At 41.6% G+C, this 17,042-nt stretch overlaps 1 protein-coding gene across 16 annotated transcripts in view; it reads right to left on the reverse strand.

The window, feature by feature from the left end:
• ZMYM2 (zinc finger MYM-type containing 2) overlaps positions 1-17,042 on the reverse strand; it is a 63,686-nt gene that overhangs the window by 8,367 nt on the left and 38,277 nt on the right. For 11 of the 16 annotated variants that reach the window (XM_086329828.1, XM_086329835.1, XM_086329832.1 and 8 more), the window contains 8 exons: positions 16,847-16,963; positions 14,642-14,792; positions 12,291-12,463; positions 6,073-6,238; positions 4,937-4,971; positions 2,326-2,455; positions 1,507-1,622; positions 545-710 (listed from right to left, as the gene is read on the reverse strand). In XM_086329828.1, coding sequence (XP_086185954.1) covers positions 545-710; positions 1,507-1,622; positions 2,326-2,455; positions 4,937-4,971; positions 6,073-6,238; positions 12,291-12,463; positions 14,642-14,792; positions 16,847-16,963 — 1,054 coding nt within the window. Of the gene's footprint in view, positions 1-544; positions 711-1,506; positions 1,623-2,325; positions 2,456-4,605; positions 4,767-4,936; positions 4,972-6,072; positions 6,239-12,290; positions 12,464-14,641; positions 14,793-16,846; positions 16,964-17,042 lie in introns of those variants that run through there. The other 5 variants (XR_015138211.1, XM_086329842.1, XM_086329838.1 and 2 more) reach the window with 3 other exon arrangements.

Below are 17,042 nucleotides of genomic sequence, written 5' to 3' on the forward strand. Positions count from 1 at the left end.
GCCTTTCTAGGAGGGATTCATGCTGACACAGCTCCGCGCTCTGGGTGAGGGGAACGGGAGTACGAACATGGAGAAACGTGCTCAGACACAGAAGCATCCAGCACACACGCATCCAGCTACCCCATCTGGCCAGCACTGCCCTAACACAAGCCCTGGTTTAAATAATCCAACTTACTTTCTTCGTATAAATGAATAAAACAAAACTGGGGATAACCATCGTAAAATAACAGTTTGGATATTTATAAAACCTACTATAAAGTCAGTTTTGTGTCTGAGCTCACCCACTGAAACAAGCATTAATTTAGATTTGATTTTAAAAACCAAATCTTGTCAACCATTAAAAGAGACTGTTTGAAATAGGTTATAAATTGCTGGGCTTGAACATGGGCTTGGCATCACAGAGCAACTGCAGATCTGATGTGGGTCTCAACCTGCAATCACCTCTGCAGCAGTGCGTCCCCCACACCTCCCCAGGCTGAAGTTCAGTGAGGGGCCAGCCCAGACCCCCACCCGCTCTGCCCACCCTGGGCAGTGGGGAGCTCACTGTGGAGGTCGGCGCCTTCCGCCTTCCCCTCGTCCTCAGTCATGTCCGTCATGGTCAGCAGCTCTGTGCCCAGGGCATCTGAAGAACCTGTGCTTTTCAGCTCTTCGGGCACAGCAGTCTTCTCACCACTGTCCAGGGGGGCAGGGAGAAACACAGGGACTGGCACCTAAGGGAACAGAGGACCTACTATCAGGCTCACTCGCTTACAAGGTATTTTTCTAAATTAAAAATTACTCTGACATGTGATCTACTTCATAATACTGGATTTCTTAGAAACTTTGGAAAGTCACAAGGAAAGCTCCAAATACAGGCAGCTACTTTTTGAAGTAAAAATTAATTTCTGAGGTTACTGCCATCACCAGAGGCCTCCAGCAGCCACACCCTGCACAGGGACCCAGCAGTGCACATGACGACATCTGTATGTGGCTCCATACCATGTGTGAACCTTCTGGCTCACAAATCTTACTTTCTTCTAAAACAAACATGAATACAAAACATAGTATATGTAAAGCAGACACAGACATAGGTTGGAACTATTTACCTAATATCTAATTAAACACAGAGTAACCCTTGGCAAGGAGAAGGCGATGGCACCCCACTCCAGTACTCTTGCCTGGAAAATCCCATGGACGGTGGAGCCTGTAGGCTGCAGTCCATGGGGTCACGAAGAGTCGGACATGACTGAGCGACTTCAGTTTCACTTTTCACTTTCATGCACCGGAGAAGGAAATGGCAACCCACTCCAGTGTTCTTGCCTGGAGAATCCCAGGGATGTGGGAGCCTGTTGGGCTGCCGTCTATGGGGTCGCACAGAGTCGGACACGACTGAAGTGACTTAGCAGCAGCAGCAACCCTTGGCAGAGCCTCCAACAGATTCAAGTGAAGGTCAGAAGCAGCCACGCCTCATCCTTGCCCACTGAGCCCACACGTTTGGTGGGGGGGAGCCCATGCAGTGTGACTTACGGGCACAGGCACGGTGGTGGGCACGGGGATGCTCTGGCTGTACATGTGCATGGGCACTGGGATGTACACAGGCACAGGGATGGGCACAGGCACGTACTCCGTCCTCCAGTCGCCATCTGGGGACACAGAAGGCAGTCAGGGAGCAACCAGCCTCAACCGCCACCCACCCAGCTGCTCAGGGTGCCCTGAGTACCCATTTAAAAAAATGCCCAGTTTTCACAAAATTAGTTAAGTTAAAAACAACAAAACTGAATGCAGTAGCCATTCTAACTTATAGAAAGCACCGCATGTGGGAATCTTAGCTTCTGCAGTGGAAGTGGGGAGTCTAACCCCTGGACCACAGGGAAGTCCCTAGACTTGTTTTTTAACAAGAAAGAAAACATTTTTTGAAATATAATATGGTTCCAGACACCCCGGCACACTCCCCTCACACTCCCCTCAAAAAGGTTTACTTAAACAACAGAATACAGCTAACATTTAAATTTGGTGAAAATACAGGTTTGAATGATTTCAACTCACTCTGACAAGGAAACAGAATAGTTATGGTTACAGATCACACTCAAAGAGATGGTATTCTCAGAGGAGCTCACTTAACTTCAGTGGGCCCTGGCCCCCAAGGAAACCAGGTCACTGGTGACATAACTTGCACACCTCTGTAGAGACTGATATTTATTAATGACTGTAAATGATATGCTGTATTCTGAAGGCATGTCTAGAACCAGAAAATCAACAGAAAGTGACAAAACAACCCAACAAATCTACTCTGAAGCCACTGCTGAAAAGATTATGGATGTCACTCAAGGGCAGGGCCTGGGTCACCTGTCTGACAGGACTTGCTCTGCATGTGGGGTTTGCAGTAGGTCGCCTTGGTCATAGTCAAAGGTTTGCACAGAACTGCCTTGTTCTTCATCTCCTTGTTGGGGGTTGGAGAAGGGGGTGGTGCTGAACCCTACAGAGAAACAAAGAGAGACATTTTATTTCTGCCTCGAATTTTTACTGCTTTTGCTATTAAAAAATATCCAGTGTGTTCCAGTGGAGGGAACACACATGGAACCAATGTGAACCTACCCCAACTATCGGCAAAGCGCAGTAATTACCCCTCTACAGATCTGCTCGTCAAGACACCACAGCACACTGTCTGGTCCTGCAGCATGTGGGGTCTTAGCTCTCCACCAGGGTGTGAACCTGCACCCACCCCACTGGGAAGTGTGGGGTCTTAACCAGTGGACTGCCAGTAAGTCCCCACAGCAAAATTTTTAAAAATATAAGAGACAAGTCTCACTCCTAAGTGAAAAAGCAAGGTTGTTAATCCAGTATTTTAAAATAATTAGGCTCTTTTTGAGAAAGAAAAAAATTATTGAAATTATTATGGCTTTCTGATACTCTGGGTTTTTCTACTACATAAACTGTTAATGTGGTACTAACTCTGAAAAGAAAAATGATGAAAAGAATTGCCATAAATGCTATTAAACCTTAAGCTGTGTGTTTCAGGGTAATTTTAGAAACATATCAATAGTCTATCAGATGCTTCAGCCTGTTCACATCACACACACATGCACACACACGCATACACTCTATAAAGGAAGCTGAAGCCCTGTCCCTAAAGGCAGAAACAAAGGTGCTATGGGGAGAGCGATAGAAAAAATGTGGGCACCAAACCCAGGCAAGTTGGGTCTTAACAGAGAAATGCTCTCGAAGCCCCTTATGAACCAGAGGTCCAAGTCAAGACGTCCTGGTCGCCCGTGCTCCACTCCTGTCACTCTACAAACAGGGCACCATGTCAACTAAACTTGGTCACCTGGTAAAAGTTCCTTCCTTTCCTGTTAGTCAACAGGCAAGGTCTATACCTATTGAAAACGAATGCTGAAGGACCCCCAATAATGAAGACTACAATGACAACAGCCACCACACCTCCTGAGTGCTGCAGGGCTGGGTGTCTGTGTCCCCTAAACTTCACACTGAGATGGAACCCCAACTGGATGGCACCTGAAGGCATGGCCTTTGGAAGGCGATAAGGTCATGAATGGGCTTGGGGCCCTCAAAGAAGGGCCCCCACAGCCCCTCCCCTCCCATAAGGACACATGGCAAGACAGGAAGAGGAAGCAGGAAGAGACCCTCGCTAGGCCCTGGGTCTGCTGGAAGCACCAGAACTCTGAGAAACACGTGCTGTTGTTGGCAGGCACAGCTTCTGGCTACAGCTCCTGTTATATATAACAGCTACCATGGGCAGGACTCCATGCACAGCACCCTTGCAGCACCTTATGACATGAGCCCTCTAACCCTCTCAGCACCACATGGGCAGCAGGTGTTTTCTCCTCCTGTTTTACAGACGAGGGAACTGAGGCTCAGACGATGCATGGCCGGGAGAGGTGACAGAGTGAAGAGTTCTGAAGTCAGGGCCCCAGCAGTTCCTTGATGCAGGCCTCTGTCTCAGCGCTCTTTGTAATGATCCTGAGGAGGTTCCACCACAAGGAGCAAAGCCCCACTTACAAACGAGGGTAAAGTCACACAGAGAACCATGAAGTGACTTGCCCCCAACTACACAGCTGACTCTCATCCTCTGACACTCCTCAGCAGGGAATTAAGGCTCCCAGAGTTCACAGGACTAGGTGGGGAGGACTCCGGACTGCAGAGCGTGACGCTGCAAGGCTCAGCTCCCCCCAGGTCACACCCCCTCTGTCCTCCCATCTTCCCGTGAGAAGGTCTCGGGGCTGTTGGAAGAGACAAGTATTCATTCGCCTCGGTGCAGGTGAAGGGGTGTCTTGAAACCTTGGTCAAAAGCTTGGAAACAAGCTTGGGAGTTGCCTTATGGCTGCACAAAGAGGACCAACAGGAAGCAACCATCTTTACACTCCTCAGCGTGGACCAAGTGCCTGGTGAGCATGGGACGATTCCACTGACTATGCTGTCCTGGCCCCCAGCACAGACCCCATCCTGTCTGAGGGGCGCCGGCCGGCCCACCCTGCCCCGGCTCCCCAGAACTCCACCTCAGGCCCCTCCGAGCTTGGCCTCAGGGAGCAGTCTGGACAAACGTGCACACCTCTGCACACCACATTCCTCCGGCTCATCGTCGTCCACTGGCAACCTTCTGCTTGGCTGTTCAGAAGCTCTGTCACAGCCGCCGGACCACACACGCTCGCCCACTGCAAACGCTCCACTACTCTTGCCCAGGGACACGAGTATTCATGTGTCATCTCGCCCGACGTGGGTGAGGGCCACAACTAATCCACCTTTGTGTCCCTCAGCAGGCAGAAAAAGACCTGTTTTTATTTTGGGTAATTCAACAGAATATGAATACTTCAACCATCTCAACAGGTAAGTAAAAAAAAAAAAATCTTTTATTATTATAATCAGATTAAAATGGACTAATTACTTTTTATGCCCACACTATAAAAGTCAGTATTTAGCACTTTACTTAAGCAATACTTACTGTCATTTTGGTTCGGGACGTCTGACAACCCTGATCTAAAAACAAACAAATTTAAAATAAGACAAATATCACTTTCTTCAGGATTTTCTAAATCCATATTTCTCATTAATTTTTATGGATTTTTTTGAAATAGTCACTGATGGAAATATTTCATATTCTTCTGAGAGCTGAAATACAGAGCTAAGTTGTGGAATTAACTCTTTCCCCCTTTCGTTCCATTAGAAAGTATATACTGCTTTGGGAGCAATACTATTTTCTTAGATTTAACTCTTAAATAAATCACATCATCTAAAGGGTTTTGCTGTTTGTCCTATCGACCCTGGAGCACATACAATTTGCTGAAAAATGTTTTCATTTAAATTGCAAGTGAATAGGCAAATTTTTTTTTAATTGGAGGATAACTGCTTTACAATGTTGTGTTGGTTTCTACCATACATCAGCAATACATGCCCTCTCTCCTGAACCTCTAGGTTGTTACAGAGAAGCTGGGTGAACTCCTTGTGCTAGACAGCAACTTCCTACTAGCTGTCTATCTTACATATGGTCACGTTTTCGATGCTATTCTTGCAATCTGTCGCACCCTCTCCCTCCTACGCTGTGTGCAGTCTGTTCTCTGTGTCTACATCTCTATTCCTGCCCTGCAAACAGGTTCACCAGTACCTTATTTATTGATCCCATATATATGTATTATTATATGATATTTGTTTTTCTCTTTCTGACTTACTTGACTCTGTATAACAGGCTCTAGGTTTATCTACTTCTCTAGAACTGACTCAAATGCATTCCTTTAAAAAAAAAAAAATGCATTCCTTTTTATGGATGAGTAATATTCTATTGCATATATGTACCAAAATTTCTTTATCTATTCAAGGCAGATGAAATTTTTTAAAAACAATTTTCGTTATAATTCTGTTTAGATTCTCTCTACCCCAACTAGACTCTATTTTTATCAACTACCATTAAATTTTTAAGAGATTAAAAAAACAAACTGCAAAACGTCACTGCAGGCACTTCCACCTGGAGAAACCACAGAAGCTGATGTTAAACTAACCCTGAAATCAACTGTTTATTACCACCACCCTGAATCCAGGTCTGCTCAGCGGGCTTTTCAGGTCACTACCTGAAGGGACCCTTACCGTAGTGTAAGTTCTCAGGTCCCCTCTGGGTCGTCATGTTGGGCTCGCTCTGCTGGCAGTAGAAGCGTAACAGGCAGTGCTGGTCACAGAAGTGCTTCATCTCGCCACGCCACTGCACCCTCTCCCGAAGGGCTCCTTGAGACTTACAGCAGTCACACCTGGCAGCCTTAATGAAGCAAGGAAGGGGTCAGCATCTCCCAGGAGAAGGTTTACAAAGCCAGACATGTTTTACAAGACATGAGTTTTATAAGAGTTCTAGCATTTCAGTGATTAATGCCAAATGTGATAAAACAATGTCTGACAAAGAAAAAATAAAACTGTACTATAAATCGTAAGAGTAAAATCCACAACAATTTTAAAAGTAGTAGTTTAGCTAATTGTCAAAATCCCTTTCTATACTTACCAGAAGTCAAAGACCAGCATTACAAAGATAGGATAACCAAAACAAGTGCACAATGGTAGACCAGGCTGGTCCAGTGAGATTTAACATTACGAGGTAACTGAGAGCCACACTGATACACAGGTCCAAGTCTCCCAGTCACACTACACTGGAAATCTCTGAGTAGTGAATAGACTCCCCAGGATCAACTAACTCATAATAGACCAATTTATACAACTGTACAGGCCAGAATAATTTTGAAGCCAGCACTTATGCGAAGAAAAATAATAGATGTTATTTTGAAGTGTTTTGTTTCAATAGTTTAATAAATTTGAAGGGCTTTCATAAATATACTGTATTAACAGCTAGAACTTCAACTTTTTGTTTTAAAACACTCAACATTTAATTAATTAAAAACCAATTAAATTTTAAGACCACAAATTTGAACTACATCCAGGAAAACAATCAGTCCTAACTAGTCTATAACTTAATACGTAAAATAAAACCAACTAGAATTCATACATAAACAAGTTGTCCTTTTTGATGGTCAATCAATTAACCTAGAGACAGAATTTTTGGAGAGTCCATTCTGCCTAGATTTTGCCCATTTTCACTGTTTCTTAATACTCTGATCAATGAGTAGACCAAAAGGTATAAATAATTAATTTTAAAGATAATAGTTTTCATAATTTAGTTCTTATCTAATTACAGGAGAAATAAATTACTGTAATTTAAGAAATCACCCTTTAGTTTAGCCATCAACTTATAAGTTTTGACAAAGCAATAAATGCCAAGTACTTGGTGGTGGGTAACAGGCCCAAGGAAGCTCCCCTCACTACTCTGAGTCAGCCTTTCCCTGCCTCCATGGGAGTCCCACGCATAAACACAACAAATTCTAGCTGGCACATGAACAAAGCACTGTGTGGGTAAACAGGTCTTATATAACAAACATACCCCAGTTAGAACATGGGTTCTTTATTTCTCCAGGTCTGGTATTTCTCCTGCTGAATACATGTTAAATGAATGAAGATGAACAGTATCACTACTAAGTGATGCCAATATCACATCTCTCGTCCACAAACTTATGAGCTTAAATGCTATTACTCCTGGTAATATTACATGGTAACCTCAGTAACATTAGCACTATCAACCAGGTCTTGGTTTACTTGATAATAAAAAAGTCCCTACATAAAACTCTCACCAGCAGAGATTGTTCTTTAACCACTGACATGCTGCAGGTTTCCGGGGTTTTTCCCTTTTATGCTTCATACTCAAAGAAAAGCCAAAGCACCAGCTATATATCAAGAACACAGCAAAAGTGAAGATAAGGACCTAAAACAAGGGCCTGACTGCCCCCTCCACTCACAGCACAGTGAGTGACTTTCTAGGGCCCAATGTTGAAGTAAATGCAGGGTCCAAGCAGACACAAGTCCGAATGCAGGCTCTCTGTAGGGCATCCCATTACAAAGACAATGAAAAATCCAAGTGAGTTACTATGGTCAACCAGAAACACAAATCCTAACAGATGTGAAATGCTTGACAGTTCTCAATAACATCTAAAACCCACATTAATTTGTACTTGCACACAAAGTACTGACTTCTCGTACATGGTAATATTTCCAGTTATAGAGTAATTCTGTAGGCCTAGTGCCAACAACCAAGCATATTCCACCCAAAGAATCTGAACAGTAAACTCACTTCATTATTTTATAATTACAGACATTTGGAATTTTGTCCTAACATCACCTTAAGCTCCTTCTTCCCAGAAAATTCAAAACAAATTTAGAAAGTTTCTACCCCACTTACCCCCAAAAAGGAGCAAGATTAATGCTAATTCTGAAAAGGAAACAAAATATTTATGTATTTTTTTCAGGATAAAGGGTAATAACAGAAGTCAATACTAATTTGAAGTTAATACGAAAATCACAATTTTAGAGGTTATGAGCCTCTTGCTTTGGGCTGTTTCTCCCTTACTCAGTCACTCAAACAAACTCCTGGTAAACTGTGTGGCTACTACTGCTAAGTCACTTCAGTCATGTTTGACTCTGTGCGACCCACAGACGGCAGCCCACCAGGCTCCCCTGTCCCCGGGATTCTCCAGGCAAGAATATCGGAGTGGGTTGCCATTTCCTTCTCCAATGCATGAAGGTGAAAAGTGAAAGTGAAGTCGCTCAGTCGTGTCTGACTCTTCGTGACCCCATGGACTGCTGCCTACCAGGCTCCTCCGCCCATGGGATTTTCCAGGCAAGAGTACTGGAGTCGGGTGCCATTGCCTTCTCCAAACTGTGGAATCCGCATCAATAGAAAACCTTGTGAAAGACCATCATTCCTTACCAACACCAACACCACTGCCTCCCACTCATGAGATGGAACTCTTAGGAAAGCTTAACATGTCTACAGCATAAGAACTGAAGTATGACATGTTTCTGCTTTAACAAATATTGCATCATCATTCACTTCATGGCTTTCCCGTCACTGTAGAAAATCAAGGACTGTGTATTACTTTTAGGGGGAAAAAAGTTACTGTTTCAAGCAATCTAAGTAATAGGCAGAAACTAAATTATTAATTCAAAAATGTTAATCCCCCCTTGCAACTAATCTAAGAGCCCCTCTTCAGTAAGCCAGGGAAGGCCACTGGACAGACACTACACTCACAAAGCCCGTGACCTGTCGTGGACAGTTTGGACTGATGCACCCACATCCTTGAAACCTTCCACCCTCTTGTTCCCTACTTCACCAACCACACCTGATTTTCTAAGGGGGAACCATGAATGGAACGGAAATAGAAGATTTTATAGTCATTTATTTTAAAAAAGAATGCAGAAATAAAAGACTGGGCACCGGGTACTATGCAAAGCATTGAAGTGTTAAGAATTCGTCAGTTATACCCAAAGGCACATTAAAAGCAAGAATATTAGGTACTTCCTTTCTAAATCTAATGTCAAAAAATGAGTAATTTTTAAAATCAATATTTCTAGCAGTTTATAGACAAAAAAGAAAAACACAGAAGCCCGAAATATTCTTCATTCAGTCATCCTTTTGTAACTAAGGCTTATTAAAATCTAAGTATTAATCTGACTACAGCTCAAAGTTCCACTACTCAACCATTAGGGCATTTGCTAAAGAATTTAACACTGTCACCCTTCCCTACTGGTTTTTAAAACAAATCAAAACCTGTACTAAAAACCTGTAATTTGAAGAAAGTTTCAGAAAAGCTCCTTAGTTCTATTAAAGAGAGTACTAGGAAAGCATTCTTGGGAAACCATGGGACTTTTGAATTATCTTCGCTGTATATCAAACACCTACCTAGCTATCATTTTATTACAATACTAAATCCTTTTTCTCAAAAAAAATGTAAAACTTACGGGAATGAAAAGAACTATCCTCTCACCTGGTTTCACACTATGCTCGGAAACAATAACTTTGAGGAAAAGTAAAACCTACTTCCTTCTAAAGAGTTATCTGGGAGAAGAAGAAACATTAATTTTACTCTCACCATTTCCTGGTTGCATGATTTCAATGGTCTTTGTATTCTAATTTAGATGAGACAGTACTTAATTAACCTCTATCTTAAATCCAAAAGCAAACCACTACACAGACCTGCACAGATTATTCAAAATGTCTTGTCTAGCTAAACAAACATAGGCAGAAAAATTTTAAATATAGTATCAAATACTTAAACTTAGGCAAAAATGTAAAGCCATTTACACTCTAGGTCATCTCCCAAACCAAAGAAGGAAGATGAGAAAAGGTGGAAACTAGGTGTGTGCGCTCTGCCGGGCTACATGCTCTCGTTAGTAAACACTCACTAATGAGGCACTTTTTATGGATTACTGGTCACATTGTTTAATGAACTAAAATCTAAAATTTTGAGTTCTTAAATTTAAAAAGTGGAAAGGGAGAGAGGTTCAAAAAAATGTAATTTGGTTGGGACTCAATTTAACACATTTTTCAAGACCACATGACAGTAACAGTGAATAAAGCGGACTCATGGTAAGTGCAGAAAACATAGATGGCTGAGGGAAGACTCACAGGCAGCGACTCTGAATCAGTACCGGCTGCCTCCACAGGGGCACAATGATTGATCAGGAGGGGCAACAGTCTCCTCATCTGGTAGGTTGTAGTCCTACTGATTACATTAAAATCATCACTGCTACATGCCTCACAAACTTTTATCAAGTACCTTTACTCCTCCAATTAGCACAGTTTATAATAATGCTATGTCATACATTATACAAAGATATGCTGGGTTTAAAATAAAGCAAGAAATAATTAAAATGTTTAATGTATAGAATACTGACATTAAACATAATTGTCACTAATTAACTATTCAACTTTCTGAAATGCACTGCCTCACTGAAATTTCATTATTGAGCACATAAAAACATGAGCTACAATTATCCTTTAAATAGACGACATCTAGAATAACTTGGTCTTCTGTCAAAGAATACTTCTTTGCTTCCCAAAAAAGAAAAAAGGAAACCAAAGGATTTCTATATTTTAATTACAGATAATATAAAAGAGAACAGAAAGAATCAAATCAAAGAAAGAAGCCACACAGAAATACAGTTCATGTGCTCTGAATAGAAAGCAATATCTTCTAACATATTTTTTAAAATCGAAGTTTTGAATTCACAATTACACAATTCAGCAGAAATCTGTATAATAAAATAGTAACAGGGAAATACTTAGTACCACATGGGAACAACTTCTGTCTCAAACAATAAAACAGATGATGAAAAAGGTGACAGTAAGAATAAAATGGAGTTTCCACATTTGTGCCACTAAACACCTTCACTGTTTTCAAATGATCAAAAACTGATTTTTAAAACCTCTACATGATGTAAGAAAAGGTGTACTTGTGTGTGCTAAACTGAAACTGAGCATTTAAAGTCACTGAAGTAACATCTTCTGAGTGACGTCTCATCTGTAACAAGGTGCTGCTTCAGACGGAAAGGCATGTGTGTTCAAGTGAGTTAGTACTTATCCTGTGTGTTTCTAAAATCTGAACCTTAATTCTAAGGCTTAAAATATAGAAACAGTAAAATAGTGACTAACTTTAAAACTGCAACAAAATCTTCGCCTATGACAACTTGTAAAGTATAACTTTTCTCTTTCTATTTAACAGATGCTTGTTACTATGTCAAGCTGTATATTCAAGACCTACATGGAGAATTCCTACAATTCTCTTACGTACTGTCACTTTACCACTAGTAGCTTTCATTAAGAGACTAAATTACTGTATATGTTTCAACAATTTTATTGTTAGTTTCTTTAGCAGTATTTCACAAATCTGAGGTTACAATGACATCTGGCCTTAAGTGCTTTAGAACTGTATTCACAGCAAAGCTTTAGCACTAACATGGTTTTCATCAGGTAATAGAAGTTTTTATTTGACTAAATAAAGCCCAAATTTATACTCATTTTCTTACTGAAAAAGAAATCAAAGCAATGGACCAAAAGGGGCTTCTCTTCTACTTTTTAAAAAGTAGGTATTTCTAAGACATTTACATATGTATTCACAATTTCAAGATAAACGTTTCTAGTCTCTATTCATCCAGTGTCCTTTCCATTTGAAATTCTTCAAAGATTCATAATTAAAGGGGGAGGGAGGAGGGGGAGAATAATATTTTAAAACACCTCCTGAGTATCTAAAACAATAACCTGCCAATATTCATAATTGATAAAGAACCCATCAAAAATATTTCTATTTAGTGAACTAATGACACACAAACTTTAGATAAATACTCCATGTTGTTAAACGACCCTACTGCAAAGACACACCCTGCTGAGGGAGTGATGCCTCAAGGCGTGGAGTGAGGCCGGCGGGGGTACTTGCCTTGTAGTACCAGTCCTGGAAGCGGCGGCAGCACTCCTCGCTGCAGAAGTCCCTCACCACACCATCCAGCTCCCTTGTCGCCCCCTTCTTACACAGCTGAGAGCAGTAATTGCAAGTCACGCACCTCAGTCCTAAACGCCTTGCAAAGTCCTGTTTGTACAACAGTTTGCAGCCTGAAAAATATAAGATTTTAGTATTAAAACAAAAACTGATTTTTAAGGTAAGAAAGAGTTGACATGTCAAATAGATCACTGGCTTTAGAAAAGTGTTTATAAATTCACACATAAAGTCCTCTTTTTCTCCTGATCAAAACTGTGAAATCTAGTGTGATCAACACTAGCCTGTGAACAGTGGAACAGAGCGTGTAATATTAGATTTAGAATATCATGCAGGTTCAAATAATCAATGTAGTAAGGCTTTCAAATCTGGTAATGACTCAGAACTGTTATACCTGCTCTGTGCAAATATAATCCTGCTTGAGTGTTACCAACACAGCACAAATGGGCATTTAGAGAACTGAAACATGGAGACTGTTGAGAGGCACTGAGCAGACATTCAGCTCAATAGGCATTTTAGCTCAAGTCTCTAACCTTACAAGTGTCTGTCACCCTAAAAGACCTTCAGGGAAGTAAAACTGGTTTAATGACCTGCCCACAAGAGCAGTGTTACTCTATTCTTTTATTAAAACACTTCCTTTACCTACTATATAAATGCATTATTTTAACTTACATTTAAATCTTCTTTACTCCCTGTATCTTTATAAGGATTAAATAACCTTCACACTTCTACTCATGATGTGCACCTAAGAATGAACTTCTGCTGTTGTATTTATGAAATCCTACCCACTCTTTAATAAGGATGGCAGCTGTTTGCTACGTAATTTACTAGGCCATTACTTATGAACCATCCTTATGACTTCTTTTCTATTACTGTGAACAATATTTTAAAACATGTTTAATATTTTACCTTTATTAGCTTTATCTTTCTAACTAGCTTTTGATGGTAGTACCAGGTATTACATGTTTTGTTATTTCTGACAGGTTCCAGCAGAGAACTAGGTGTAGTTAAGAGAAAGCACAAAATATATTATTAAACAGAAAAAAATACACATCCCTTTTAACCTTTTATTGCCCAAAGCTATAAGTTCCTCTAACTGAAAATTATGTTCTTCAATGTCAGTTATCTATTTGTTGCTAATTGTCCGTCATTTCCATAAAATCTACATAATCCAAATGGTACAAGACCATTAATGTGTGTGCAAGCCCTTGACAAGGACATGTTCCAACTTGTGAATCACTGAGACTGCCACTGCACAAAAATTCAGGTAGAAGAGCTGAATTAATTTAGTCATTCTTTTCAGTGAAGCATATGTTACTTTTCATTAAGCTACAATCTTCACAGTAATCGTGACTGCTCTTCTCCAGGGGGCTGGACCCAAATGTGCAGGAATGCCTGCTGTAGGCAGCGCCGCCTGGAGTCATGGCCTCGTGTGTTGAAGACGCCTGATGATGGACTAAGAATCTTCTGATACTGCTGTTACTCTACTGCATTTAGGATCTCCCAACCCTGCTCTCGCCTCTAACCAGCAGAAGATGTCGACAGAAAAAGAGGATCCAGGAAGAAGGGGAAAAAAAAAACTGGGAAATAACAGATGAGGACAGCAGGTAGAAAAGCAGAGTCCAGTGCCTGGGGCCAAAGAATCGAAGGGAGAGCCACATATAATAAATAGAGTCCAAAGCCCATAGCTACAATCCTGATTCCTATCTCTGGAGAATCAGAATGAGGAAACGGAGTTCATCTCTATAACCTGCCGCCTGGGACCAGAGCAGCAAAAACTATACATTGAAAGAGGATTTCCGGATGTACTGTAACCAGGGCCAGCATCTCCCTGGCCTCCCAGACTGAAAACTTGGAGGTCTTTTCCGGCTATGGTGATGCCCGCACTGATACAGGGAATACCTCTGCAGACCAGCAGTCAACTGGGCAGGGAATGGAGCCAGTGGACAGTAACTAATCCACCTGGAAAATCAACTTTCAGATCACTATTTGCCCGTTTAGAAATGACCTGGTGTGGCAATGCTTTTCTTTTCTTTCACCCTCAAAACTTCCTTGTAATGGAAAAACATGTTATCAAATTCTTAGAGATCAAATACTGTGAGGCCCAGAGATCGAGCAATCTATCTACCTATAGTATTAGTAACAGTAGAAAAGCAAACAATTTTTTTGTTCAGCTATACTAAAATTATACCGCTACTCTGAACATATTTAGTGATAAAGTTCAAAAATATTTTGGCAAAAAATTAACATTAAATATTAATGAAAGTTATGAACAACACTGTATATACACTTGCCTTCACTACAGAAAGGTCTCTTAACGCCAGAGAAATTTACTGTTTCATGAAGAGTCTTCTCCTCTTGACAGTATTCGCAATATGTAACTATGCAATGCAGCTTCTTATAGTCATCTGAACAAGTTTTGCTGCAGAATTGATGAACTTTGTTCTAAATGCACAATGGGAACCTTGGTAAGTATATGACAACCACCTCAAGAACAAGTTTAAGAAATAAACAAGCCACTTTTACAGAAACAAAGTTAAATCATTACCTACTTAATGTTACAATCCTTAGTGATACATTTCCTATAATAGGCCACAGACACCTAATTTAACTAATTCACTGCTGTATTTAGATATAGCTCCACAAAATTCAATACCATTAACTACTCTAAAATTACTCAAAGAATAAAAGTGCAAGTATCACTAAGAAAAGGTGGCAGTCCAGTGTTGCTAACAGAACTGGAGAAATGGGAAAACAAAGGAAGGCACAACATGGGTAAGCTACAAAAAGATAAGAACTAGGACAATAATATGATTTTCACTTAAAAAGAAGTACTCTTTGTGGAGTACAGTCAAGTGGGCTCAGTCGCATTCCTGCCACAGCATTAACAGTAACAGCCCTAGTAGGGGCCACTGCACTGTGTGTGCCCAGTCTAAGCTGGTTCCCTTGAGTGGAATAGTAACAGCCCTAGTAGGGGCCACTGCACGGTGTGTGCCCAGTCTAAGCTGGTTCCCTTGAGTGGAGCAGGTTAATAATCACAAGAGTTGTGTCTCCTGTCCCCAAACCCACCAGAGCCAGAGTGACTTCGCAAGTAGCCAGCTGAGCAGGGGTAAGGTAACATGTCCAGGGCGGCAGCCTTCCCTCTCTTACTACAGAGCACAGAGACGAGGTCCAAACCATCTGCCTGACACTCACAGCACTATCTAAAGACCAAGGGGACAAAGGCCAAGGTTTTGGAAACACCCCAGGAGTGAGACGAGCTGCCCTACAGGGGATAAGCCCTCCCAGAAGCCTGTCAACCGTGGGACAAGAAGCAAGAGGCCTATGGGACAGGCTCACTCAGCCTCGTATAAAGACCCACAGCTGGGAACGCAGAGTGGGCAGCACTAGCCTGGGGCTGCTGTGGGGACCCTGCTCACCCGGGTCGCCAGGCCCAGTGTGTGCAGGGCTCTTGGCTCCTGTGTGCGCTATGCTATGCACCCTCCCCTCCTTCTTCAGCACCCCTTCACTCCTTCCTACAGGCCTAATATCCTTCCTGCTGTGATTTAAAGAGGGGAACAGTCACTGAAAACCATCACTGGTGCCAATAACAGTCTCAAAGAATGACCAATTTAAATACCCTTAAGACAGCACCAAACAAAATAGCAAAACAAAAAAAATTTTAGGGGCTAAATAATGCAACCTCGGATTTCCAAAGTACTTCAGAAATCACGTGGTCCCGTTCTGGGGACCAGCTTCTGCCTGAGACTAAGACACCGGGGACAAGCCAAGAGCCACTAGTAGGTCTGGCTCAAGGTCAGCGGCTCTTAGCACTACATCTTGTGACCATCTTATCACACACTCCATGCCCTCGAAAACATGAAAGAATGACCGCAGGTGAACACAGCTCAAGAAGCTGCGTTTAGCCCGGGCCACCCTGTCCCTCCCTCCCTGCCTCCCTCCATCCACTCCTTACTGCCCCTTTCCAAAACAAACATTAATGCTCAGAGTTTCTGCTCTGGCGAAAAGATATGGCAAAGTAAATTAATACACCGGTGAAGACAAGGGTGGTTAAGAAAGGGAAAAAAAATTCATATTTGGATTCTTTGATAAAACACAACTATAAAATGTTACATCACAACATAAACCTAAGGCAGTATAAGATCCTACAGTTCACAGACAATGCTTATAAACACAAGGTGGGGAGAAAGGTGGGAACAAGAACACTCCACACAGAAGACGCTGTAGGTACGTGACCAAGCAAAGACTCCTTACACTACCATGAACACAATGTGGAGTATGACTTCAGTGTGCTCTTTGACTTAAAAAGAAACAGGTCCTTTCCTGGTGCTATTCCCACATTAAAAAAAAAAAAAAAAAGCAAATAATCCAATCTTCACTAAATCTGAAAAATGAATCTTTATTCACTAGGAAATAGTTGCTCAAATGAAAATGCCATGATTACTATACTAGACTTTTACTGTAGCAGAAGATAGCATGCATAATAAAACATGACTTGCCTCCCATTCCAAGATTTCTGGCTTTGAACAGAAAGAGTTTTTGCAATAGTTGCACTTCAATTGAATATCACTTGGCGCTACAAACTGGCCGTTGGGAGATGACTGCATGCTGAGAGCCTAAAACAGAGCAAGAGACACCAAGTCTGAGGTGGTTTTACAAGTTTTATTTGTGACAACCATCGAGTACCAACTACAT

Source organism: Bos grunniens, chromosome 12 (genome assembly GCF_055505025.1).
Source record: "Bos grunniens cultivar Pamir isolate PY7600 chromosome 12, Bosgru_T2T1.0, whole genome shotgun sequence".
NCBI classification, from domain to species: domain Eukaryota; kingdom Metazoa; phylum Chordata; class Mammalia; order Artiodactyla; family Bovidae; genus Bos; species Bos grunniens.